This window comes from Anguilla anguilla, chromosome 1 (assembly GCF_013347855.1).
Source record: "Anguilla anguilla isolate fAngAng1 chromosome 1, fAngAng1.pri, whole genome shotgun sequence".
Taxonomy (NCBI): domain Eukaryota; kingdom Metazoa; phylum Chordata; class Actinopteri; order Anguilliformes; family Anguillidae; genus Anguilla; species Anguilla anguilla.
This window is the reverse complement of record NC_049201.1, coordinates 30,754,926-30,782,309: the sequence shown is the minus strand read 5'-3', so window position 1 is coordinate 30,782,309 and position 27,384 is coordinate 30,754,926. Positions and strand designations below refer to the sequence as shown.

The following is a 27,384-nucleotide window of genomic DNA, read 5'->3' as shown; positions in this document are numbered from 1 at the left end:
CTCATATTTGTTTATTAGCAGAAAGGTGCTCTGGAATGTAGACACTCCCGTGTGCAGTTGGAGTTTGGGGCTTGGACAGTGGGGGATAGGAGGGAAGGTCAGGGAAGGCGGTGGTGGACAGTTCCAGTAACAAGGGATTGATAAAGAGGAATAATGCATCCTTGCAGAGAGTGTGCTCCATAGCCAAGGATAGGAGGATGGCCTGTTCCTAGTGCTACATTTTACATGATAATTGTCCCTTGAAATGAAACAAATTAAGGCTGTTTCATGTGTCTTAATGGAAATTATTTCTCACTAGAGCAGAAAAGGCAATAAAGCTCTGCAATGAGCAGACACATTCGCAAATTCAGTCAAGTTTCTGTCTTTCCAAGCTTAGGGGTTTGCAGTATTGTGGAAGCTCTGTGGAAGCTCAATCAGGAATCCCAGGTCATGGTGCTCATTAGAAAACTGTACTTTGCTTCAAGGGTATAAAAGAATCAGTGGTATTAAGACATCACAACCACAACATCAAGACTGGAATATGTACTGGCTCTATGTGTAATGTGGTGTATGGGAACACTATTTCTCGTGGACTTTACAACCCAAATATTCCTGAGGTGTATGTAAAAGTCACCACTTCTGATTTCTAGTATTTATTATCGACAATGAATGGACAATTTCATTTTCTGCAAGAAGATACATTCCCAGAGAACTGTTTTTACATAAGTACCAATGAAGATTGATTTTCAATTCAATTCAATTCAGTTTAATGAAATTTTATTAGTAAAACACTTACAGAGACACTATCATAAAGATGCTTTACAGTGGAAATAGAAAAGAAAATTGGGCAGAAACCAGCCCTGAACCCCCAAAAAAGTGAGCAAATGAAAAAAGAAAAAGCACTCAAATTGTGGTGAGAAAAAAAGTCCCCAATGGGAAGAAATTTCTGGAGGAGCCCAGTTATAGTGGGAGAGCCCATCCTCTGCTGGCTGGCCATATGTAAAAGTTAAGACACAATGAATGGTAACAGAAATGCGAAGGGGGATCTATCAGAGCAAACTATAAAATGGGTTGGGCAGGTCACAGCCAGGTAGTTAAGAAAACTAATTGTAATTACAGAAAAAATAAAAATAGTTTGTATGTAAATAGCTTTTAGGCAACTAGTTTGGAAATACTGTACTCATGAAATCCTGGAATCTAGTGGGTATGCTGTCTAGTTCCACAGTTAAGCCTGACCGTATCCTATCTATCTATCTATTCTATTCTATCGCAATCCTTAGAGTCTCCATATTACACAACCTCCTGCTTGAATAATAAAATCTTTTTAACTACACCCACAATTTCGTCACCTTTTGGGAAATTGCTAGTCCAAATGTTAGTCGTAAGTTATACAATGTGAGCATTACATTAAAAAGGTTATAGAAATCAACTTCAAAGTTCAATAGACATTACTTGAAGCTAACTGCGGCTGAGTGGTAACTTATGGCAGCAGGGTACGCAGAATTGTCTATTCATTCAGTCTGTGACCATATTTCCTTTATGTGATTCAGAAGCACTGAATTCTACTGAAGCTGTTTCTGTGGAATATCCCCACCATTTGTTTCATGAATATTTAAAATGCACTTAAGCTAATGCTAATTTAGGATTGTGAACTTTTTTAATTTGAATGTTTGGCCTCAAAAATGCTTCTGTAAAATCTTAGATGATCTGTCAATCTGTCAATTACAAATACTGGTAAATTCTGTTTTTCTTTCACTGACAGAGAATTCCTTGTTTGTTTCAGACCACGGTTTATGTTTTAGTCAACAATTGTTGGTCTTAGGTTTTGTGGTACATGGTATGGATTTCATACTAAACTATGCTAAATAAATTGACTCCATTGATGTGTATAATTTCACCTCGTATAGCCTATTAAATCACCCAATTGCTTTTATGAAGGTTACAATTGATCATTATTGTACAATTAGTCTAGTGACTGTGACAGTCCAATGCCTACAATGACCCCAAGGGGATTTAGATGGTAATGCAGGTTGAAATAATTTTGGGTTACATGCCCTAGATAAATTGGTGTCCCTACTTATAATACACCCAGAAACTATACCAGACCCAACCTTTGCCTTGTAAAAAATATTCCCATGTTCTGTGTTTTATATAAATATGACTAGTTATTGTACAAGCCGTGATTTTAATCTCAGTGGGCCTACCAGGTCGAATTACAAGTAAATTAAATTAAAATAGTACATGTTAATGGTGCATTAACATGTAGGAAAATCAGACATGTTATTTATAAACTGTATTATATTTATTTGTAAAATGCATTAAAAATATAAGCTTTATAGAGAGGCTGGACTAAGCAAAATAATTTTTGATAATATTAAAACATAATCTGTCTACTACCAATTCTAACAATTTTTTTCTATTTTGTGAGCACTGGAAGTACAATACCCTGTTGCTATTGTGTTTTTCTGTCAACCCCTCCTGGATCTCTGCTAACTTATCCAGGTTTGTACCATGGACAGAACATTCTGTCCAGACTTTGTTGGGCAGAATTGTCTGGAATTATGGAAGATGTTCAATTTGGCAACATATAGACTACTGTGGAAAAGTCCACAGAGCACCCATTCGTTTATTAATTTTCCAGTCAAATCAGCCATTCAGTGAAATTTGTTCAGTGTCAGACAATAATGCAGGAAGCTTGGTTAAAGAGATATTTCTGATGAGATTAGATACTAATTTAACTGCATAAGGAAGATGGAAGTCAAAAGAAAATAAGTTAAAAAAGTATTTTCCAAAACTGGAGTTCAAAAGATTATTGCAAGATAATAATAACAACGTACAAGGACTGGTAGACCCCTGAAACTATCACCATCATATCACCACCAAAGACAGTATTTGAAGATTTTATCTTTGAGAGATCTTGCAGATCTTAAGAAATCCACAGGTGTTTCTATCAGTCCTGTGAGAACATAACTCAATGCTGTGGGTCTTAAAGGACGTGTAGCTGTCAAAAAGCCACTTCTGAGAACAGGAAACAAACAAAAGAGAAGAAAATTTGCACTAGTACACCAAAACTGGACACCTGAGATGTGGAGTAAGGTTTTATGGACTGAGTCTAAATTTGGGATAAGTTAGATAAGGCGGTATGTACGCCACCGAAGCAATGAGAGACTCTCGGAAACCATGTATACAACAATAAGTCAAACATGGTAGAGGATCAGTACAAGTTTTGAGTTCTATAACAACATCTGGAGTTGGTGATTTGATTACTGATAAATACAAAACAAATCTTATCATATCATGCAGTACCCTGTGGCCAGTGTTCAATTGGGATATTTATTCTACAGCAAGATAATGACCCCAAGCGCACTGATAAGATGCTGGTGTTTTCAGAACAACTGACTGGCCACCTCAGAGTCCAGACCTCAACATCATTGAATGTGTTTGGGATTACTTGGATTGAGAGAAACAGAACATTTTTAAGACTGAACTTTATGAGAAGCATGGAAAAATGTCCCTGCAGATTTGTTTAAAAAAACTCAAAGCAAGTCTGCCTAAGAGAGTGGAAGTGACAACGAGCTCCATAATATTTGGGACACAGACCAATTTTTTTTTTATTTGGCTGTGTACTCCACAATTTTAGCTTTGTAATCAATCAATGCACATGCAGTTGTAGTGCAGATTCTCAGCTTTTATGAAAGGGTATTTTTATACATTTTGGTTTCAGCATGTATAAATATCACTTTTTATAGATAGCCCCCCCCCCAATTCAGGGAATCATGTTTTAGAAAAATGGCTTCATATGTGTTCCTGATTAATCAGTTGTGTTCAATTGCATCCTCAGTGCAGGTGTAACAGAGCTTTCAGTATCTCGTCTTGACTATAGGCTTTTTATTGACTTTGAAGTCTGTTATTTGTCTGTTATCTATTATTAGTCTGCATTTGCCAACATAAGGACCAGAGCTACACCAATGAAAGTCAAGGAAGGCTCAGAAATAAGACAAAAAACAGCCAGAGTCAAACAGTAGACCAAAACCTAGGCTTATCAAAATGTTTGGAACATCATTAATAATAAAGAGAGCACTGGTGAGCTCAGTAATCACAAAGTCTGGTAGGCTAAGGAAGACCTCTACAGTTGATGACTGAAGAATTTTCACTATAATGAAGGAAAAAATGCAGGCGTGGATGTGTCAGTGACTACTGTCCGCAGAACACTTCACAAACAGAACTAGAAAAGCTGCACTGCAAGATGCAAACGATTAGTCAATCACAAAAACAGGATTGCCAGGTTACAGTTTGCTAAGAAATACCTAAAATAGCCTGCAGAGTTCTTGAAACAAGTCTTGTTGACAGATCAGACCAAGATACGCTTGTATCAGAGTGATGGAAAAAGCAAAGTGTGGAGGCCAAAAGGAAAATGCCAAAAATCCAAAGCACCCTCTCATCTGTGAAACATGGCGGTGGGGGTGTTACAGTTTGGGCATGTATGGTTGCCACAGGTACTGGCTTGCTTGTCTTCATTGATGATGTAGCTGCTGATAGCAGCAGCAGAATTAATTCTAAAGTGTCCAGAAGCAGCTTATCTGCCCATGTTCAAGCAAATTCCGCCAGACTCATTAGACGGCGCTTCATCCTATAGCAGGAAAATGATCCCAAACATACCACTAACGTAACAAAGAAGTTTTGAAATTGGAATTCTTGACTGGCCTAGTCATTAACCCGATTTGAATCCAATTGAACTCGTGTTTTATATGTTGAATCAAAAACTTAAGGCACTTAGCCACAAAACAAGCATGAAGATGGCATTAGTACAGGCCTGGCAGAGCATGGCCAGAGAAGATACTCAGCACCTGGTGATGTCTATGGGTCTTCAGACTTCAGGCATTCATTGCAGAGGACTAAACATATGCAACTAAACATACACTCACCGGTCACTTTATTAGGTACTCCTGTTCAACTGCAAACTGCACCCGTTAACACAAATATCTAATCAGCCAATCACGTGGCAGCAACTCAATGCATTTAAGCATGTAGACATGGCAAGGCGATCTGCTTAAGTTCAAACCAAGCATCAGAATGAGGAAGAAAGGTGATTTAAGTGACTTTGAATGTGGCATGGTGGTGGTGCCAGACGGGCTGGTTTGAGTATTTCAGAAACTGCTGATCTACTGGGATTTTCACACACAACCATCTAGCAGATGGGCTACAGCAGCAGAAGACCAACCCGGTATTAGCAAGGTGTACCTAATAAAGTGGCTGGTGAGTGTATACTAAACATGACCGCTTTCATTTATATTCCATTAATATGTCCCAAACATTATGCTGCCTTGTTTGATTACGAGTTTGTAATTGTGGAGTACAGAGCAAAGTCAAGAAAAAAATGCATTTGTCCCAAACATTATGGGGTTTAGGGTGGACACACTAAATACTGAAGTATTTGATATTATGCATAGTTCTGGAGGTTTTGTATGTAAGTAACTTGTACTGATTGGCTGCTTTCACTGGAAAGTAAAAAGAAAGGGTGGTCTCTGACTTTTGCTCAGTACTTTATATTGCAGTCATTAAAAACATGCTTAGATATACTGTACAAATTTATTAATTATCAAATAATTAATACTTTTTGACAGTGCACAGATGATATGCATTTGTTAATTAGATCTATTTTAAGAGTCCAGGACCCTCAGTCTGTCTCTCATTGAAGGGTCCCCCTTTGTTCTGTTCTACATATTGCTGTTTCATCCTCCCCTTTCTCTGCCAAATGAGAGATGTGTGATGCATCTGCAATTAGGCTTTTCTCCTCAGGCTTCAGAAGAGCCGCCAGCTCTTCAGGCGGGACAAATAAAAGGAGGCTTTGTGTCCTCCGCTTTTCATCCACTTCTTCTGTGGCCCACCTCCCCCCCCCCCCCCCCCCCCCCCAACTACCCCAAGGGTTGTTTTTTGAGTTTGTGTGACCCATGGACTGACTTTGAGGAGGTCATTGGAAAACAGTTCTATTCTAGTGTACGGTTTTGTTGTTGCTTAATAATGTAAGATCAATATGCAAATGCCCCAGGCCAGTACTTGTTGAGATGATATATACATGTTTGTGACTAAACTGTAATCAGCGGTTAACACTGTAGCTTGTAACATTAAATGCATATTGCCATTTAATCTAATATTATTGGTGATTAATCAATGGATTTAGTTGTCACTTTAGTTGTCTTACTGAAGTAGGTATGAGCTAACACCCCCCCCCCCCCAAACTATGCTCTTGTGATCACCTGTTTGCATACCAATGCTCTAGACTGGTAAGCCTGCGTAGGCTGAATGGCTTGCTCCTATTGGCATGTATCCTTATATTCTTATATTCAGGAGAAACAGATGAAAAAATAAAAATAAATAAAACCTTTTCCATATAGTGACATCATTGGTTGACGATGAGAAAAGTTATCAGATTTATGGTATTGTCGCAAACGATTAATGACAGTTGCTCATTTTTCTGTGCTAAATACAATGTGCCGCAGTTAGCAGATTATGAAATTTACATTTTTTTTAAAGTCAATTCAATGGACTCCTGTCTTCACTTCGTTCACTTCAATTTTGCACATAAACATCCATTATGAACATTAAGATCCCCCTCCACATGCACTCAACACAAAACAACACACCATTAACATTCAATGCAGCATAAATCAAAAGTCTGGTTGCCATATTCAGTCCCCTATTGTACAGTATACTTTAATGTGCTAAAGTATGCTCCCTAAGGCTTAAGATTGATTTCCTATGTCTGGAAAGAGCACTTTGAAAGAGCTTGCTTGCTGCTCGTTAGGTATGATGTTCAATCAATAATCAATATCAAGAGAACAAATTTTGCTGTCTTTTTATTGAACAGGTGCATTCAATTCCAAAAGCTGACTAAAAGCTTTTAAAAGATGAAGTGAAAGGCATGTGTGTTCTTTCAAATAATTAGGAATACAGACTTAAATCGATTGTGTATTTATTTCCATATGACTGTGTATTATACTGTGTATTACTGTATATTGTTTACTTAACAACTGCACAATAGATATTTAACATGAGTTACTGAGTTTTACTGTCTGCCCCAAACGACTACAGCTGTACGGCAACATGAATCACATGCTTACAAAATGTTTCATATTGTAAATTGTTTGGCACTGTACAGAATTCTTGTGCATTAGTGTAGTATTGAGTTTTCAGTCTGTCCCAACTGCTTGATAGGGATGTAGCATGAGTCAGGAGTCCATGAAATGTGCTTACTTTAAGCACCAGGTTTTTTATGAAACCTTATGGTGCCATGTGCCACAACATTATTTTCTTGTGGGTAAATAAATGAAAAAACTACATTCATGGTGACCTGAGCTATTTCCATATCATACTTTTTTTTTTTTAAATAATGGGATTCTGTGTATATTAACTAAGTGTGTGTTTGGTGGTACTATGATGTATGTAGTTAATAGCAAATCCTTTTTTGATGGTTAACAGACTCATATTGAAGCTAAACTAAAGCCAACACACATTTTTGAATAACTTCTTGATCACCCAAAGACACCAAAAGTCATGTTGATTGTTGTTAATGCAATGTGAGAGTTATGCCTGTTGATGTTAGCTTCATTACTTAGAAAATGAGTGAATTATACCTAAATGTAATGAAAAGATTTGCACTTTTATGCACTTTTAAGTATGATTTTCTCTGAAAAAAAACAAACAAACATGCATTTAAAAATGAATTGCGGCATGCCCTGCAATACATTTGGCATGAATTATAAAACAGAGTCTGAATTTGATACATTGTTTTGTACATGTAAAAGTCATCTCATAAGAAATCTTTTTTTTTCTCCTGAATTCCATGTTTTTCTTGAGCTCTCGGGGGAATGATTAGGGTTGATATTTTTAGGCTATATGAACATGTTGACTATCAGAGAAGAGACCTCACAGAAAGAGGAATAAGGGTAGGATCGGAAATAGGGGGCCCTACAGAAATATATGTGTGTGTGTGTGTGTGTGAAATGAATTAGTCATATTAAATACCTAGAAAATGAATTAGGAATTAGGAATGTATGAAAAATAACATAAAATATATACTTACAAAACAACAAAATCTATATAGGCCAGTAAATGCATGGAATATGTAGGATATTGTCTTTATATTTTATTTTAGGTTTATTATATTGCCGTTTCTATCTATGTCACATATACTTTCAATTATGTATTAGATACATGTATGTAATACATTATTTGACGTGTATGATAAATTCATACATATGGGGATTGGGTAGGAGTAAATGGTGGGAGATATGGACATTCAAAGCTTGAGTGGTGCTGCAGGGAAGGATATTGTGCACAGGAAGTACTACTGCTGTGCATTAGTACCATTACTGCTACTAATAATCACATAAGCATTAACATCAACATCATCACCACCACCATCATCATCATCATCTTCATCATCATTATTTGGTAGTTATTTAAAGTGTTTTTTTGTAAGTGGAATGGATGCTTTGTACATCTAGCCAGGCACTTTCATGGGTGCAGTTTTCTCACAGATAAACTGTTACTTTGCTGGGTCACACATATGTTAATATTATTTAAGGGATAATTCACTTTCCATTTTTGCATTTAATGAAGGGTATTTCGCAAAAATATGTTTTTGACAACTTGCCAACGTTACAGTGGCTGGTATTGGAACATCTGCAGGTCCATTGTCTAAAGCAAAAAAATACACTTCAAAAAATTCCAAAGCACCTTGTACAAACTCTGGAGCCATAACATCCCTGTGCAAGCTGCTTTGGAGTTACTTGTGTATTCTTCTGCTTTAGACCACATACTAGTGAAAACCCCAGTACTTAGGTAAATATCTAAAATGTCTTTCTTTGCACACAAAAACTCTGTGGGCCAATCTTATATAAAAAAAAAACTCAAGAAAGTGAACAATCTCTTTGTCAGAAAACAAAATGTGCTTCAGTGTTTGTTTGTGATTGTGTCTCTTGTGAGTCCAAAATCAAAGATCTGTCTTAGAGTGACTATTTGGATGGCACTGCCACCTACTGAACATGTTTCCAGATTTTTTTTCTCCCGAGTGTGAGGCATTCCCATCACAATGGTTGTATTGTCAGTTGAAGGGGACAGGGGGTTGCTCTTAAAAAATGTACTGTATGGGTCATAATCTCCCTTTCATGATTTAGCATAAGCACCTACCTGATGACTGGAGTTTATGTTCACTATTCTCATTTTCTGATGTTGTCTGGACCCCTATCTCATTGTAATTGGTCGACCGTAAAGCAAGTCTCCTGAGCATGCACATTGCTAAACATCCTGCGCTGAAGTAACACTAATTTAATTTGAGCTCTAACAGTTTAAGTGGGATGCAATATGTTAGGTCCTCTATTAGAATTGAATGTTCTTTGATCAGAGCTGACACTGAACATTTTTATGTGCAGAGCAAAGCAGTTGGCATTCTCACAATTCTGCTGAATCACATTAAAGGGATAGTTTACTTTCTGGGGTTTTTTTTCTTGCTATTGTAAATCTGGCAAATCATTAGAAACTACTATAAACTTCTCTACAACGTACGTGCCTTTTGAAATTAACTCAACATATGGCTTGAAGCAAATCAACCCTGCGAACATGCAACCTAATACAGACTTTGTGCTGTTTTTTGTTGCCGTATCTTTGTTGTTACCACAATACTTTTAATGGTGTTATTATTGTTTGCTGCCATTGTGTGTAATTTTCCATGTTGCTGCTGTATGTTCTTGTTATGTGTGATGTTCCTTTCTGCAAATATAAGTTGTTTCTATGTTACTATCATATGTGGTATTCTGTGGTACTCTTATGGTACTGATGTTATTACGTTTGCCAACAGAGTTGACCGGGATTATATTTTCGTCCATTCCATCTGTCTGTTTGGCTGTCTGTCAGAAGGATTTCTCCAAAGATTATGAATGGATTTCCATGAAACTTTGTGGCAAGCTTGGTCATGGAACAAGGTAGAAGTCATTAAATAAATGACTGAAATATCCTTCATCGCAAACAGATATTACCTGGGCCAATCAAAAACAATCAAAGCACTGAAGCTGAAATAATATTAAAACCTCCAGTCACTTTGTACTCACAGTTGCGTTCATCTGAATCATTCATACAAAAGTATTCTCTAGCACGCATCACAAATGATAATACAAAACAACTTCTTAATAAAGTTTGCTGTTATGTTGTGTGGCAATGTTGAAATGTTATTCATAACCTTCATCAGAGGTTAGAGATGGACCAAACTTTTAAAATATGTTGCTGAATTTGAAAGCATTTTGAAAGTGCTGAAATATGCACATATTGTGTATTTGTTCAGGAAAATATTAAAAGTTATTTTAGATCTCTCTGAAAATAAATGTTGCTAGGTAGTGCAAGTTTCTGTGATCATAGCTGTTCTCTTGAATTTCCTGTAAATAAAGATCTCAAAAATCACCAGAGGGCAGCATTAGACAAAGACAATCCTAGGGGGAACTTATGTTCTTTCAGTGCAGAATTAAAGGCATACTATGCAGGATTTCTTGGCCTGTGTTTCCAATCAAATAAGTCTCCTCCTTCGTATTCAACCCCACCCACTCACAAGGAGTAGGTTACCCCACCTAAAGTAGGTAGTAGACGTTACGTTAGTATCGTGAAATGAGCAACAGTAAGAAGGCAGATTTGATTATAACTTAACTCCATTATGTTGAACATAATAGTGGTTTTATTGTTGGAACTTAAAATTAGTACATTTCAGACCCTTTGCGAAAGTCCTTATAGTCACCAGCTTCACACTGACGTAACGTAACAGGTCCAATAGAAAACAAGCCAACTCTGAGTTGCTTTTAATTTTCTTGGCAAACTTCAGTTGATGTCATTGAGGAAAAAAAATACCAAGGTTAACTCTAGTTATTGAACAAGCTCTGTAGCTTAGTCTTTTTGCTTTGCTGTATATGAACACATTTTAGAATAAAAAATACAGGTGAAGGTATATGAATTTGGGGAAAGTACACACTGAGATTGCCAGTACATCATAGATATGCCTTAACATAGTTATTTTATATATATCTTATAAAAAAATGGTTTCAATGTACAAAAATGCCAAGTTACTCACTCATACAAAGCATCGCCTATAAGCCTTTATTTAAACTTGTTAAATCTAGGGCTGTCATTAAAAGTACTGATATTAAAATGAGGCCAATTTACAACTAACAATACTGGCTTAACTAACACATCATCTTACCATCTGAAGAGAATGTGGTTTTTCAAGCTTTATTCTCTTTGACATATAGGACCCTATTTTTATGACAACATAAGTGCAAACACACCTCGGTGCGAGTGGGATTGCTAGTTTTGTCTCCTGCAAACATAATAGTTGTTGCCTGCATAAGGTTTGATAGTTTTGTGGATCTGTTTATACCAATTTGCGTTAACATGGGTTTTGTGCAACAATAGGGGGCGTATCAATAGAAAAATTCAACATTTTTGACAGTATTTTGTGTGGCCTTATGAATACACCACACATATGAATGCATGAACAAATAGCACATATGTGACCAATGTTTGGTTTATTTCAGTTTGACTATTTGATATATAAGCTGTGTTCCGTTATGCGGTCCATGTCAGCTATTTAGGCATTGCACCTGTATGGAGTAATCAATGTAAGCTACTTGAATAGGAAACAAAAGGAATGTGGGAGCCTGAATGTAGTTGGTCAAATAGTGTTTGGCATTACAGTCAAATGTTGTACATAATGGGATGCTGTATCCCCCGGGACTACAGGGAGCAAATTTACAAGCAGCGCATTTACAGTGGCTGTTAGAGGGCAGTGGCTATGCATTAAAATTGTGGCTTCTTCATCGATTGAGCTGAGAACACACCGCAACTTGTGTATTTATTTTATTTGTGCATTTGGCAGTGCAATGTCAGTGATTGAGCACACCTTTGGAATGTTAAAAACGTGTTTTAGATGTTTGGACCGGTCGGGTGGTGCATTACAATATAGCCCTCAGAAAGACAGTGCATTCTTAGCGGTGTGCTGTATTCTACACGGCATAGTGGCGGCAGTGTAGAATACAGCACAACACTAAGAATGCACTGTCTTGTAACTTAGGTTAAGTTCCCAGCGAGGATGAGGCTGTTTTACCCTTGAGCAAGGTACTTAACCTGAACCTCGGTGGCATTTGGCAATGCTCTAATAACACTAATACCATACTTCTCTTGCACTACATTCAGAATCTAGAATCTGGAATCAACTAGTGAACTTTTAAAGAGAGGAACAGTATGGCTTAGATTGTGGGAACTAGAAAAATAATCTACTGTTATGCTCCTCCTGAAAAGCTGTCCATGACTCCAGAGCAGAGGTTCCTATACTGTCTAAGCCTTTGACCAACTTAATGAGTGAATATAATGTCTATTTATCATGCCTTATTATGATAAAACCTGTCATATTGCTCAAATATAGAAAAAACATTACAATTAAAAAATATTGCAAAATACCTACATGTTAAATAGAGCAGTGCTGTGTTTTGTTCGAGTAGTGTGGTTGTCTATAGAAAGGTTATAACATGTTTTTGCATGCGTCTTAGACCTCAGAACACCTTATGACCCACCCGTGGGTCCCAACTCGCAGTTTGGGAACTACTGACTTAGGGCATTAGTCCTTATTGTGGACTGTTTCACTACAACAATGTGAAAAGTGTAAGTGGTGTTTGATAACGCCACCTGCTCCTCAAAGAAATAACGTAATATTAAGTCAACAAAGCTAATATAACCATCTATGAAAAAGACAGAGGGTGAATTGAAATGTGCTTAGAGGGACAATTGGACCCCTGTGTGTGGGTACAGTGACAGAAGCATGAAGTTCTTTAAAATTATACAATTGAGTGCTTTTGTCTTTGCTTTTTGCCAGACTCCATTTTTGTAAGAATCCACTTTATGTAATGAAAGAACAATTGACAGAAGGGTTGTTCTTTCTCTGTGCTTCTCTGTCATTGGGGTGAATGTGGCCACCAGACAGGAGACAACACTGAGCACAAACAAATCAGCAGCCTGTCTGGTCGATGACAGCTAAGGCTGGCACTAACAGCCAGTAAACATGTGTAAAACGATACTGCAACAAAAAGCAGCTCTGCCCCCCCCCCCCCCCCCCCCCCAAAAAAATAAGATTGTGGTAATGGAAGGTGCTAGTGCATACTGGAAAAAAAACTACTTGTAACTACTGTATGTGAATGATGTAAGAAGACAGACTCAAACAGATTCAAATTATACCATCAAATTGCTAATTGTGAAGTTTATAAAAACAATTAGTTGACCTAATATGGAAAGAGTGAAAGGAAGGAAAGTGAACATGGACAGAATGTCAAATGATTATGCTTTGCACAGGTCTTCAAACTTAACTTATTAATATAATGTAGGTTTGGATCATTGTCATTTGCTTTGTCTTGCAGTTTTTCTTTTTCTACCAAATGGTTAGTGTATGTGTCTATTTTTTCACCAATTAGGAGTCTATTGATGCATCTTGGTCTTTAATTTGATCAGTGAAAAAATAGTGCAATATCTTTTATGGGATTATTTGCAATATTGCACAATAATCATGTGACACATGGGACTTTAATTCTTCATGGCATGCATAGCTATCTCTGACTTAATGTGGCTTAAGAGGGCAAATAATGTCTCTAAACATAAAAAAAGAGCACCTAATTAAAAAAAATCACAGCTTGTTAAAACTCTGGGATTGCAACAGTGGTTGCAATGAAAATCAGCGCATACGCTGTGGTTCCCCAGGACCGAGTTTGGGAACCACTGGGTTAAGGCACCACACTGTGGTGCGTCGATGAGCCTCATGGCCTCAAATTGAATCTAGGCTGTGCCAGTGCTGACTGTGGCTGGTACTTTCAAAGGGCAATATGGAATTGGTGATGCAACTGGGAGGGTTCAGTCAGAGAGGGTTCTGCATGCATCTCTATTGAACAACCCCTGCTTGTTGAACAGGTGTCTAGATTTGTTGTAGTCTGTATCTCCCGGTCACTTGTCTCCCCAGTACTGTCTCTGTGTCTGTGTTCCCTGAGCTGCTTCACTCCCCTGTATTTGTGTGATTTCACTATTCGGGTGGTTCCGGGTTTTCGTGGTTTCCCCCCCTTCTTTCCAGTCTCGTTTTACTTACTTCCTGCTTATATCTAGTTTTACTAATTTCTACTAATCCTTACTAATTTATAGATTGTAAAGTACTAACCTCATTAATATACTAACATGTGAATATTACTAATGGACTAACACACACTAGTTTTGGGTTTTTGATAGTTTAGATCACTATACTAATATATTAACCATTCTCCCCTTGTCCATGCTGCGCTGTAGCTCCGCCCCTTTTCTTTCTAGCCTGCTCTAACGCTGAGTTCTGCAATTGCCTGCACCTGTCTCTTGCTCTGACTGCACCTCTCTCTCTCTGCACGCGTTTTTACCTGCTAAACCCAGGCCGTCTATTATCATTGTTGTCTATGTGATTCCAGTCCGCGTTTTGTCAGTCCCCTGTCATTTAATTAGTTATCCTAATGTTCTTCACCTGGATGTTGTTTGTTACTCCGCCCTCACTCACTTAACCCCTCCTTGATTGTTACCTTCCCCAGTGTATAAATGTCAGTCTTTTCCACCAGCTCCTGGTCAGAACGTTGATCGAATTCACTGTGCCGATGTTTAGTAAGCCTTTGATTATCGAGATTCCTGAGACACCCTTTCTGAACTACTTCGAGTTTGCCTGCCCCTTTTGGTTTGATTGCTTTCTGGTTTGACCTTCGCTTTGCTTTGACTTCTCTTTTGCCTGTCCCTTTGTACCTTCGCCGCTCTGATCTCCTGGTTTTTGATTTTTTGCCTGTTTATCACAATTCTTTTGGAAACTCGATTTGGCACCGTCCTTTCTCTGATTACCTGGCTTCGAACCTCGGACTGAATAAAGACAACGTTTTTTTGGATTTCCCTGGTCTGCGTTTGGGTCCTTGCACAGAACATCACAAGATTGTGGTCAAAATTGCATACGAAAGGTCTTCCTCTGACTCCGCTCTGTGCAAGCTTAGCTGTACTCTGGTGTGTAAAGAAGCAGCTGGTGGCCCAACATTTTTTGGGAGGAGAACCATGGATGTCTACTCCCTCCTGAATCAGCAGTGGGTTTTGCTCATGTGCGCAGCAGTGGTTGCAGAAGATGGGAGTAAAAAGATGGGAAGAAGTGGGAGTTTGACTGGTCCAGCACTGGAACTCGTTACCTGTTTTTTTTGTTTTTTGTTTTTTTTGGTCATCTTTATCAAGGGTCCCAACAATTCTGTATCTGACTGTATTATGGCACATAATATGCAGCACAACGTGTATGTTTTCAAATAGTTCCACGTTTTGCTTGACATATATGGCATAAATTATATTTTTATATTGAGAATAACCCCCTCGCACTCTGTCTTGTGCTTTCTCACAGCTCCTACAGAAGAATGGGAAGATCTCTGATCTGAATGGGAAAACAGATGACCAAATAGAGGGCTTCGATGGCCGCTCTGGGGAGAAAGTCCTGGCAGAAGGTGATTTGGTTTTAAGTGACACATTCCCCATAACTTTATATCACATAGTGTTTGCAATGACTTATACAATAAATAGAGATATCAGGAAGTTATGTATTTTATTTCAAGATAGTTTTATGTGGTGACCCCTGTTGTGAGAATAGGTATGTCCCTTTTCACTAGGTTTGAAGTTGTATGTTATTTATTTTCAACTGTTTTATTTAATGAGAGAGGTCAAATTTACTTAAATAGGGTACCCCCTAAATAGGGCATGGATTGGCCATATTTGGCATGTGTGAGAAGTGGTTAAAGAGGGAGGGTGGGACCATCATTTCAAATTAAGCAAACTTAATTTTCTTACCAAACTAGTCAAGCGGGAAACTACAGAGTAATTGTTTGCCGCTTTCGTGAGTGAAATATGAGATGATGATTGATAGAGATCAAACTGACTGCTTGGAGAATTTCAGCAATGTGCATTAAAAAGGTGTTGTGACAGGTCATGGGACATTTTGTGGTCTTATGTTGACTTTCAAACATAAACTGTTGATAAGATATACTCACTCTATCACTACCAGAGTTAAATGTTCTGTTTTAGAGTCAATTCAACTCTAAATATCGTTTGTGCTGTAATTTCTTATTATATCCTTAGCACAAGTATTTTTAACAAACATGAACAAGTACAGGCAGCATTGGTGGTGCAGTGGGTAGCACTGTTGTCTCACAGCAAGAAGATCCTTGGTTTGAATCTTGGCCAGGGCCTGTCTGTGTGGAATTTGCATTTTCTCTGTGTAGGTTTCCTCCGGGTACTCCGGTTTCCTCCCACAGTCCAAAGACATGCAAGTTAGGTTAACTGGAGTGTCAAAATTTCCCCTCGGTATGAGTGTGTGAGTGAATGGTGTGTATGCCCTGCGTTGGATTGGTGAACTGTCCAGGGTGCATTCCTGCTTCTCGCCCAGTGCATGTCAACCAGCCTAGCCTCCAGCACCTCTCCTGACCCTGATCAAGAATATGAATATGAAAAGCGAGCTTAAATAATGGATGGTTGAATAAGTACATATGCTCCATGCAATGACATAACAAATTTTGGAGTTTTTTTTTAGCAAACTCTCACCTGGCTGTTCTGTTCTTGAGGCATACCAGTGGTTTGCATATTGCAGTGAACCCTCTGAGGTTGTGCTGGTGTGGTATTTTTTATTTCAGTCTTTGACACATCTATGCCTACATCCTGAAGCGTGTTCTTGATCTGTTCAACGTTTGAAAAGGGTTTATCTTCACAACTGAAAATATTCTTTGGTCATCCACTACATTAGTCTTCCATGGTCTGCCAGGTTGTTTGCTATTGCTGAGCTCACCAGTACATTTCTGCATGTCAACATTGCATACAGTTGATTTATTCTGATTTTTCTACCATTGGCACTTTTTTGCTCCTCATGTTGAGACAATAGATACAGAATCCAAATGCAAATTCCACACCTAGAATAACTCTAGACCTTTTAGTAGCTTTTTGTTAGTTGTTCATGAATTAATAATGCAAAAACACACAGCTGGCCAAGAAACAACTGAGCAGACGATTTTTCAATTTGGTCTCCCTAAATGGGGGGACTATGTACATAAAGGCCTGCGATTCCTACATGATTCAAACAATATGGATACAAATACCCTCAAATTAAAGCTGACAGTCACTTTAACCACATTGCCAATGCTTCCATTTCAAATTTGAGTACAGAGCCAGAACAACAAAAAGTATGCCACTGTCCAAATACTTACAGACTGCACTGTATTTTTCAAAACGTATTCTAGTGAAGCTTTAAACATGTTGTTCATTGTGTCTGTCTGTCTGTCTGTCTGTCTGTCTGTACACATAGTGATTTGTATAAGAGAGAGTGTGTGCTGTGTGCGTACGTGTGTGTGTGCATGAGTCTGTGTGTTGGAGTCTGTGGGTTAGAGATGACAACATTACTGAATCAGCTCTCAGCTGACACTGTGCTGCCTTGGGACTGGCTCCACATAGTTGCCAGGCTGTACATCACCCTTTTTCTTCTCACATTAATAACTCTCTTGTTGCTGTCCAAATGTGTTTCTTTCTCTATATTGCCATTCATTCTTTTGGGATATGGTCCATTTTTGGGTTTACTATTTTGCTGAAAATCTGAAAACATGAAAGGACATTCTTCCTGAAAAATCTGGGAATGGCATTTAAACGTATATTTTAATGGTGAAATGTGCAGGGAGATCAAACAAGATATTTAAAAAATATATAATATTGGTATGTATAAGCATATTATTTATATCATGCCAATACCAAATTAAACAGGTTAAGGTGAATATACAGACTCAAGATCAGCATGTGAAAGTTATTTAGTGCAACATTTATCAGTAATTCTGTTTCTACACCTAGTTGTGCTAAAGTCCCCACCTGAAAAAATATAATATAGGGCGGCGGTGTAGTATAATGGCTAAAGAGTTGGTCTTGTAACCTAAAGGTTGCAGGTTTGATTCCCCGGTAGGACACTGCCGTATCCTTGAGCAAGATACTTAACCTGCATTGCTCCAGTATATGTCCAGCTGTATTATCGGATACAATGTAAGTTGCTCTGGATAAGAGTGTCTGCTAAAAAAATGCCTGTAAACCTGAGCTCAGCTAATTGTTACACTGCATAATTTTCTATTTAGCCCGGTTGTTTTCACATTGACAGGCGTGAATCCTCCACCCACACTTGGGTGTGCACCAAACAAACAAACCTTAGGTCTCTGTCCTCTTCCAAGGGAAGCCTGGTGCAGTTTGTTACTGGTGAGAACACAGTTCTGTAAGAAACCCCTCAGATACGCCAAACACCGGAAGTATCTGAGTGTTAAAGGAACGCGTGTAGTCTTACCCGGTGCTACTAGAACAGGAATCATTAAATGATATCTTGATTATCTGATGCCAAAATTGTGTTTTAACCTTTCCTCTTTGCTTACAGTTATGCCTAGAAATAGGAGACTGCTTTCAGCCAGTAGTGTGGCTCTATATGGATCGCCATCTATCTTGGTAGATGAGGATGTGCCTTTGGCTTGCGTAGCCTGCATAGATACAATTGTGCATCTTGCTACAACACTTATCTATCGGTGAATGACTACACGGTGCAGATATCCTGAATTATATGTGTGTGATAAGACCTTAAAACTGCTAGGTGAACAGTGATAAGAGTCAAAGAGGATTACCAGGTCAGAATGAATGTGAATTATTGTACAGTGTGTTCAATAATGACAATATACAATAATAAAAAAAAATGTGTGAGTAGTTGAATGACATATATATATATATATATATATATATATATATATATATACATATACATACTTCCTTGGTTCGGATAGTTTGGAGGTAGTGTGAAAACATTAATCAAACCCTGTGCAGACTAAACAACTGCTCTCTAGCCCACCTCTAAGAAGTTGTCTCAGGCCACTTCCAAGTGAAATCTGGAGCAGTTCAGTTCTGATGAAATTGGTTTTAGTGACTGGTGAAACTAGTGCTGAATAGCTAGCTATCATGGCTGGAAGGGGAGAGGCCTGGGACTCCTTCCAATAGTTTCTTTTTTTTTTTTTTCCTCCTTGCATCCTTTCTGTGTGTTGTTCCCTAGCTCCTTAGTTCCACTCAATGTAGGATACAATGAAAGGATGAAAAATCAAGGAAACGTGTATTAGACAAATGGAACATGCTTGCTCTGAAGCATCCGTTTGAAGTCTCGTCAATTTCAGATATGGCAGATGGGGAGAAGTGGATCCACAGATCAATAATTTATACATCACGCATTCCAAAATACTTCCATAAAGGATGCATTCGTGTTTCCTTGCTCAAGCATCCTTCGGGAGCCTCCTCGCTCTTTGTTCTTCAAGGAGCATTTAACAGGTTGGAATGCCCTTAAAAACGGCATTCCTTGATCGATTTCCTTTTTCTCTCTCTTGCCTGAGTGAAGCATTCTGATTGTTTCATACATGCTGAATGTTAACCTCCTCTTCCAGCAATTATATCGCTGTCATCCTGGCTTTCCTCCTCCTTTTTTTCATGAGGAGGAGCCTTTGTGCAATGACATCATCTGTTTGTGTCAGGGTTTTCGGGGAAATGGACCCAAACGCAGAGTGGGAAAAACTAAACGAAACTCCAAAGGGGTGAATAATAACAAAGAATTTAATTAAAAAAAAAAAAAAAAAACTCAAGAACAAACAAAGGGGCTACGAGGGGCAAAACCACAAACCAAGAATTCCTAAGAACTAAGCAGGGCGGAACATGGGCAGGACAGAATAGGGACAGGTGGAACACACACAAGCAGAACAAAAGCAGGCAGATACATACAATCCAAAACACAAGCAGGAATGCAAGCAGAAACACATTCAGAAACACAAATGAAACGCAAGGAACCAGCACCCAAGTCAGGAAACAAAGAACTTAAATAGACAAGGGTAACAAGACACAGGTGAACTCAAAGAACAATCAAACCAGCAAAGGAGGGGATAACAAGACTCAGGTGGGAACAATGATAGAATGATTAAAACCAATAATACAATTAACACAGGGAGGGAGAACAAACTGAAACACAAAACTGAAGTGCCAACATCTGGCGGCCAAAAGGGAAAAACAGAAACAGAAAATACAGAACCATGACAGTTCGGCTGCCATCAGTACCCGGTGGCCCACCTCTCCTTTATAGCTGTGGTCCTGTTATTAGATGCTTGTGACAAAATTTGATATTAACAAAACCAGATCCAGGTTAATACCATGAGGATGGCGATTAAAGCCCCTTGAAGGAGTACATTTAGATGAGGTGAGGTTTCTGAGATTGTAATTACTAGGTGTGCCTGCCTGTAGGTGAGGTTGATACTGTCTAAAACTTTTAAGTTCTCACATATTTTTGGGTGGCAGCAAAGCATGATGGCTGAAAAACTGGCCTTGTAACTCTGAGGTGGGGCACTGCCATTGTACCCTCAAAAACCTGAATTGGTTCAGTAAATATCCAGCTATATAAATTGATTGTATGTAAAAGAATGTAAGTCTGCTTAGTGCCTAATTGTACAGCTCAATGTTTTTTGAAGAAGAATCGGGGTTACTCCGCCAAATATTTTTTATTATTTATTTATCGGTATAAACTTGCTTAGTATGCATTAGTAAATGTATAACAACATGGCATTTTTAGTATTTTGACCAGTTGTCATGTTCTGCAAAAAAAAGTTGTGAATGACAATATTTTTGTTCTGAATTAAAATAAAATGTGGTCAGAAATTCACAAGAGAGCATCAGAAGTTAGATTTTCAGAGCTGTGTTTTTGAGTCAGTGGGAGGCTGTAAGCAGCAGACACATCTCTTTGCTCCTCCCTCATCCCTCCCAGTTGTCACAAGCCCTCTAAGTAACATGTCAAATGGAGCATTTGGGGATTTTTCTCTCTTCCAGAGCTTGAGAACCTCTTTGAAATGCCTCTCAAGTCATCCCATCGGGTCAGTGTTTTCACTGCTGGGTTTAGAAGCATGCCCCAGAACCCCACAGTCAATTGGAAATCCCCCTTTCTCACACCCCCTCCTTACTTCCACCTCCATGCAACATAGTAACTATGTAATGTATAGTCAAAGCTTTAAAACAGCAACCATACAGGCTGAAGGATAAGTGCACCTATATATTGTAAACTGGTCACATGTGTCAGGAATGAAGATGGAAGCTTGCCAAAGTTGCTTTTTGGTTGTTTTTCTCTCTGGAGCCCACTGCCATTTGAAGATTTATAGTGGAATAATGCAGGCAGTGATCTGTAAAGGCAGCCTGTTTCAACTATGTGAAGCAACCCACTACTCTGCACTCCCCCCACCTCCATGTCAACTTTTAAACAGAGGCAAGGGTCTTGATTGGTCGCCACTCCTCCCAATAGTCCACATTATGGTCGTGAAACACCAAAGCTCCCTGCATACAAAAAACCAAAACATCAGAACCAAAACCATTTCTGAGGGTTGTCAACAAGTGAAACATTTTTTGGTGAATGAATATTCAGAGATTCATAGGAAGGGTAAAATTGCAAAGACAGGGAGAAACTTGCTTTGAGCTCACTTTTTGTGTAACACAGATCTTTTCCTATGAGAGTATTTCCTTTTTGTATACATTACAAAGAACTTGGCCGGTGCGTGTTTATTTGGGAATCATCAAAAAGCAAATTCCTGAGAAATGCCCTCAGTTCAAATTAAATTACCTGCATATATATATGTACCAATATACCTTTTGAATTGAATTAGCATGTGCACTTTTGTGCTTCCACTTTAATGCAATTAATATCACAGAAATATCTTTAAAATGTCCTGGAAACATCTGGGATGTACATTATACTCCAGCAGATTAAATTTGAAATAAAACAAGAATATGAGGTGAAATCACAGATTGGCAGCTTTAATTTGAGGGTATTTACATCTGTATCAGATGATCTGTGTAGGAGTTAATGCCCTTTTTATACACAGTCCCTTCATTTTAGGTGAGCAAAAGTAATGGGACAGTTAACCACTTTGCTGCTTAATTGTTTTTTGACCAGCTGTGTGCATTTGCATCATTATGTTAATGCACAAGGAAGATAACTAAAGGTCTAGTGTTTATTTTAGGTCTGGAATTTAGGTCTTATGGACAGATGAGACTAGTATTATCTATTCCAGTTTCGGAAAGAGGAGTGTGGACAAGTAAGGAACTGCTCATGATCCAAACCCTCCCCCTCATTTGTGGTGGAGGTAGTGTTATGGCTTGGGTATGTACGGCTACCACTGGAAATGGATCACTTTTCTTCATTGATGATATACTGTAACTGTTGATGTGACTGCTGACAGCAGCGGGATGAATTCTGAAGTAGAAACACCTGCTCAGATCCAATCGAATTCCTCCGAACTGATTAGATGGCTTTCCCCTTGCAGCAGGACAATGACCTCAAATAAACTGCTAAAGCAACCAAGGAGTTTTTCAAGGCCAAAAAGTGGAATGTTCTTGGCTGGCCAAGTCAACCACCCATCCTAAATTCAATTGAAGATGCAATTCACTTGCTAAAGACAAAACTGAAGGCAAATTGCCCCAGAAACAAATAGGTGCTGAAGATGACCACAGTACTGGCCTGGCAAAGCATCAGCAGGGAACATGCCGAGCTGTCTGGAGTCTGGAGATATCTATGGGTCACAGATGATTTGTAGCCAAGTGCTAAATGTGATGGCTATATTTCAGATTATGTTCATTTGTCCCATTAGTTAAAATATATAAAAGGGCTGTAATGCCTACACAAATCACCCAATATGGATGTTCCCTCAAATTAAAGCTGAGAGTCTTTATCCTCATATTCATTGTTTTATTTCAAATCCAATGTGCTGGAGTACAGAGCCAAAACAAAAATTTTATCACTGTCCAGTACTACTGTATTTATATGACTCTGTACTCCGCAGTTTTAGACTTGCAATCAAACAATTCACATGTGGTTAAAGTGCAGATTCTCCGCTTTTATTAAAGGGTATTTTTACATTTTGATTTAAAGTATTGGAGTAACTTTGTGTTTAAGATGCTCAGTTATTGTGCAGAAGGCCTGCTATAGGTTGGTAATGTTGGCATTTGACATAAGAGAACAACAGCAGAACCCATCCCCCAACACCAACACAGACTTTAGCCGCGTTTCCACCGCAGGAACTTTCCCCAGGAACTAGGAACCTTTTGAGGAACTCCACCGCAGGAACCAAGGTCTAAATTAAGTTATTATTTTTCCCTGCATGGGGGGTAGTACTTTCCAAAAGTACCAGAACTTTTTGGGTGGGGCGCAAGTGCTGAATATTTCTGATTGGTCGACTACTCGCAGTATTTTATTTCAACCGCCATTTTTAAAAATCTGCGGCCGCAAATCGATTTATTTTCATAAGAATAACTTGAATTCAAACTTGTATGTTATGCGGCACAGTAGCCTATTTTTGGTTATAGCCTGCCAACGTCTTGGAACAGATGAGAAATTAAGATTGAGGATTATATAAAATGTTAAGCATTCGTGCTGGGACAGCATATTACGTACTAAAACATTCAAACGGTTTAATTCGGTTGCTGAATATTTTATTCCGGAATTTCTTTGTTAGTTCATTATAATTGACTCAAAACGTTTGACACAGTTATGTGAGGTATGCGGTAGTTCTGCATAATTTACATTGGGGATACAGTAAAAGCAAACTAGAAATCACCTTCCGCACTTTTTGTCAGGGTAAAATAACAGGTTAATTCTAGTAATCGTCCCTTTTGCTTTTTCAGACTACCATAATTTCACTGCGATTCTTCAATTCCACAAAAAGACCAGGAAGACTAGACTTTTATGGACTCTATTTATGGTGCATGGTTCGCATCTGGAGGGCACACTTCGCTGCTCCGCTAGCAGTAACTTTCAAGGAAAGTAAACGGTGGCTGTACCACTGCAATATTAATTAAAATTTTCACGCAAGTCCGAGTTTTCATTCTATTTATTCTTGTCATTTTGCGATTAGCCTATATTGGAAATGACGATAAGAGTCAAATTAATCAATTCAACAGCAAATTGTTTATGATTTGTGCATGTTTTCTGCTGTTGATACCAGTTATATGTAGAATGTAAATGCATTCACATTCTACATATGTCTACATATGCCTCGGATGTCAAGACATGAAAGTGAATGTTCGCATAAAAACATAATGCATGTGTTTGAGAGGATATATAAAACAGTTACAATCTGTAGGCTATATTGGCCTGTTAAATCCTGTTTGTTGCATAACAACGGTCCAAGTCGAACTAACAACGAGAGTTTTGCTTGACAACGGTAAAATAATATGCCCAAACGGCCGCGGAAGAATATTTCAGGTGATTAAGTCGATAAAAATCAATAAATACAATGAATAAAGTAACCATGTATAGTTATTGTTGGTAACCTGTTGTATAAGTGGAATAAACCCCTCCGGCTGTCCCAGTTATTAGAAAATAATGTACTTCGGTGATAGTATGGGGTTACAGAAGAAATCATAGGACAGATGGACGGACGATGATGTCGCTTTTACATACGTCAGTGGACTAATTTGCCTAATCGTCGTGGGTCTTTAGACCGCGATGGAAACGCAGACAACAATGGGCTGAAGGAACCTTTTAGTTCCTTGAAAAGTAGTTCCTGGGACTAAAGGTTCGCGGCTATATAAATACATTTACATGTGGGCTGCAAGGGCTGTGGGGAATCCAGTGAGTGCTGTCTTTAATAACCCCCTACTCCAGGCCTGGCTGCACAAGAACCAAACAATAGGACTGAAGGGGGGTGGGGGGAAAGAAAGTCTTCTCAAACAGCAAACAGCAGCCAGGGAGGGGTATCAGCAGCCTGGTCAAATGTACATTCAGTACACTCCTCTCCTCAGACAACCAGGGGCTCTCGAGGAAGCCTGCTTCTGCCTGCCACTGGTGTCTTGCAGCTCCAGGGACCAGGTTCATAACTAGAGATCAAAAGTTTCCCACAGCACTTTAGGCTGTGTGCAGACAGCACTTGGAAAGGGGACTTCAGCTTCACAAAGTCTGGACAAGACTGACACCTTGAAGCTTCAGGGAGGTTGGGGGTTATAAAGGAATTTTACTTCTTGCAAATGCTGGGGACAACTACTCTCACAGGTAAGGATTTTAATTGGAAGTTTGTTGTCATACAACACCTTAATTCATTGGACAGTGACACATTTTTTGTTATTTTGGTTCTGTACTTTAGCACTTTAAGCTTGAAAGGATACAATGACAATGAGGTTGAAGTTCAGACTGTCAGCTTTAATTTGAGGGTATTTACATCCATATCGGAGGAACCATTTAGAAATGACAGCACCTTTTGTACATGGTCCCCCCATTTTAAGGTACTACAAGTATTTGTTGAATTGGCTTCACAGATGTGTTTCATTAGGCAGGTGTATTCATTTGTGTCGTTAGTGAATGCAGAAGAGAGCTGTTGATGTCTAGTCTTGATTCTAGACTTTGCAATTGCCTTTGGAGATTGTTGTTGGGGTGTGACAACATGAGGAAGACAGCAGTGTCGACGCAAATTAAGCTGGCCGTTATAAGGCTCAGAAATGAAAATCAATCAATCAGGAACCCTGGGCATGCCCAAGTCAACAGTTTGGTTCATCATTAACAAGAAAAAAGCAACTGGTGAACTCAATTATGTCAAAAGTATTCTCCGCTCAATTATGCCCGGAGAATACTCTCTATGGTGAAGAAAACCCCCCTGAAGAAAACAGCCCAACAGATCAAAAACACTCTCCTGGATGCAGGTGTAGATGTGTCAAAGTCTACCATACGTAGAAGGCTGCACCAGCAGGACTACAGAGGGTACACTACAAGATGCAAACCACTGATAAGCCTGAAGAACAGAAAGGCGAGATTACAGTTTGCTAAAAAGCACCTAAAAGAGCCCCAAGAGTTCTGGAACAAAAATTATCTGAGTCCAATTGAACATGCATTTTACATGCTGAAGCAGGGCCGGCCCTAGGATTTTGGTGGCCCTAAGCAGGGGGGGGGGGAGGGGGCGGGGGGCTTTGCTTGGTAAAATCCTTCTTACATTACATTGTTATGAAATGTTCGGTTCCATTTAAAATTTATACTGCTAGTTATAGGGGATGAATAATGTAATTGCGAAAATAACGTTATTTACCTTAGATAAACATTGGATCGTGTGGCCCCCCCTCATGGTCGTGTGCCCCCCCCAAGCGGTTGTGGCCCTAAACAACCGCATAGAGCATTTATGCCACGGGCCGGCTCCGAAACAAGCAGGAACTGAAGATGGCTGCAGTACAGGCCTGGCAGACCATCACCAGGGAAGATATCCTGCGTCTGGTGATGGCTATTCATCACAGACTTCAAGCAGTCATTGCAAAGGATATGCGACCAAATATTAAAAATGATTACTTTATTATACATTATGTTAGATGCCCGAAAATGGGGGGACTATGTACAAAAGTTCTATAATTTCTAAACGGTTCATCCGATATGTATGAAAATACCCTCAAATTAAAACTGACAGTCTGCACTTCAACCTCATTGTCATTGTATCCTTTCAAACTCAAAGTGCTAGAGTACGGAACCAAAATAACAAAAAATGTGTCACTGTCCAATGAATTATGGTGCTCACTGTAGCATAAGATGTGTGCTGGCAATGTTTGATTCCTAGCTGAAACACTGTATCGTTATGCAAGTTACTTAAACTGAAATACTTCAATAAATATCCAGCAGTATAAATCGATTGTATGTATAATAATTGTATGTGTTATTTGTGCACTCAGTTGAAAGCTTAGGCATGCAGTTGGGTATGTATTTGGAAGAACGTATGTGCCATTCTGTGATTTATAGGAAGAAACAAAAATTTCTGTTAGATTTTATAAGGAACTTTTTCCTGTACTTCCATCCCATCTGAGTACTTGAATTTGACACGAAAGGCCTATAATTTTGGGCCACTTCCAAAGAGCACTTCAGCTTCCAACCAAAGCTCACAGCCTGAGAGAAAACGTGCAATTTAAGCGCAGGCAATTACATTATGGCAATTTCATATTGCCTTTAGCTTATGGCATGTTCTATTGGTTTCAGATCATGTGAATGACTTGACCAGTCAAGAATGTTTCTGTTTTTGGCTTTGAAAAACTCCTTTTTTGCTTTACCAGTGCTCTTTTTCTTCTTAATGATGTTACTAACAGTTGATTTTGGTAAGTTTAGGTTTGAGCTTTTCTCCGGCTCATAATGACTTCCTTGATTTTCATTGGAACAAGTGTCATCGTCATGTTGAGAAAGGCCCATAACAGACTCCAAAGGCAATCAAAATCATAGAATCATGACTAGATACTGAAAGCTCTGTTATACCTGCACTA

General features: G+C 38.7%; 1 protein-coding gene across 1 annotated transcript in view; it reads left to right on the top strand.

The window, feature by feature from the left end:
- The window catches only part of akap12a (A kinase (PRKA) anchor protein 12a), a 43,654-nt gene that overhangs the window by 2,400 nt on the left and 13,870 nt on the right, over nt 1-27,384 (top strand). Inside the window, exon 2 of the mRNA XM_035406964.1 lies at nt 15,440-15,539. Coding sequence (XP_035262855.1) covers nt 15,440-15,539 — 100 coding nt within the window. The remainder of the gene's footprint in view (nt 1-15,439; nt 15,540-27,384) is intronic.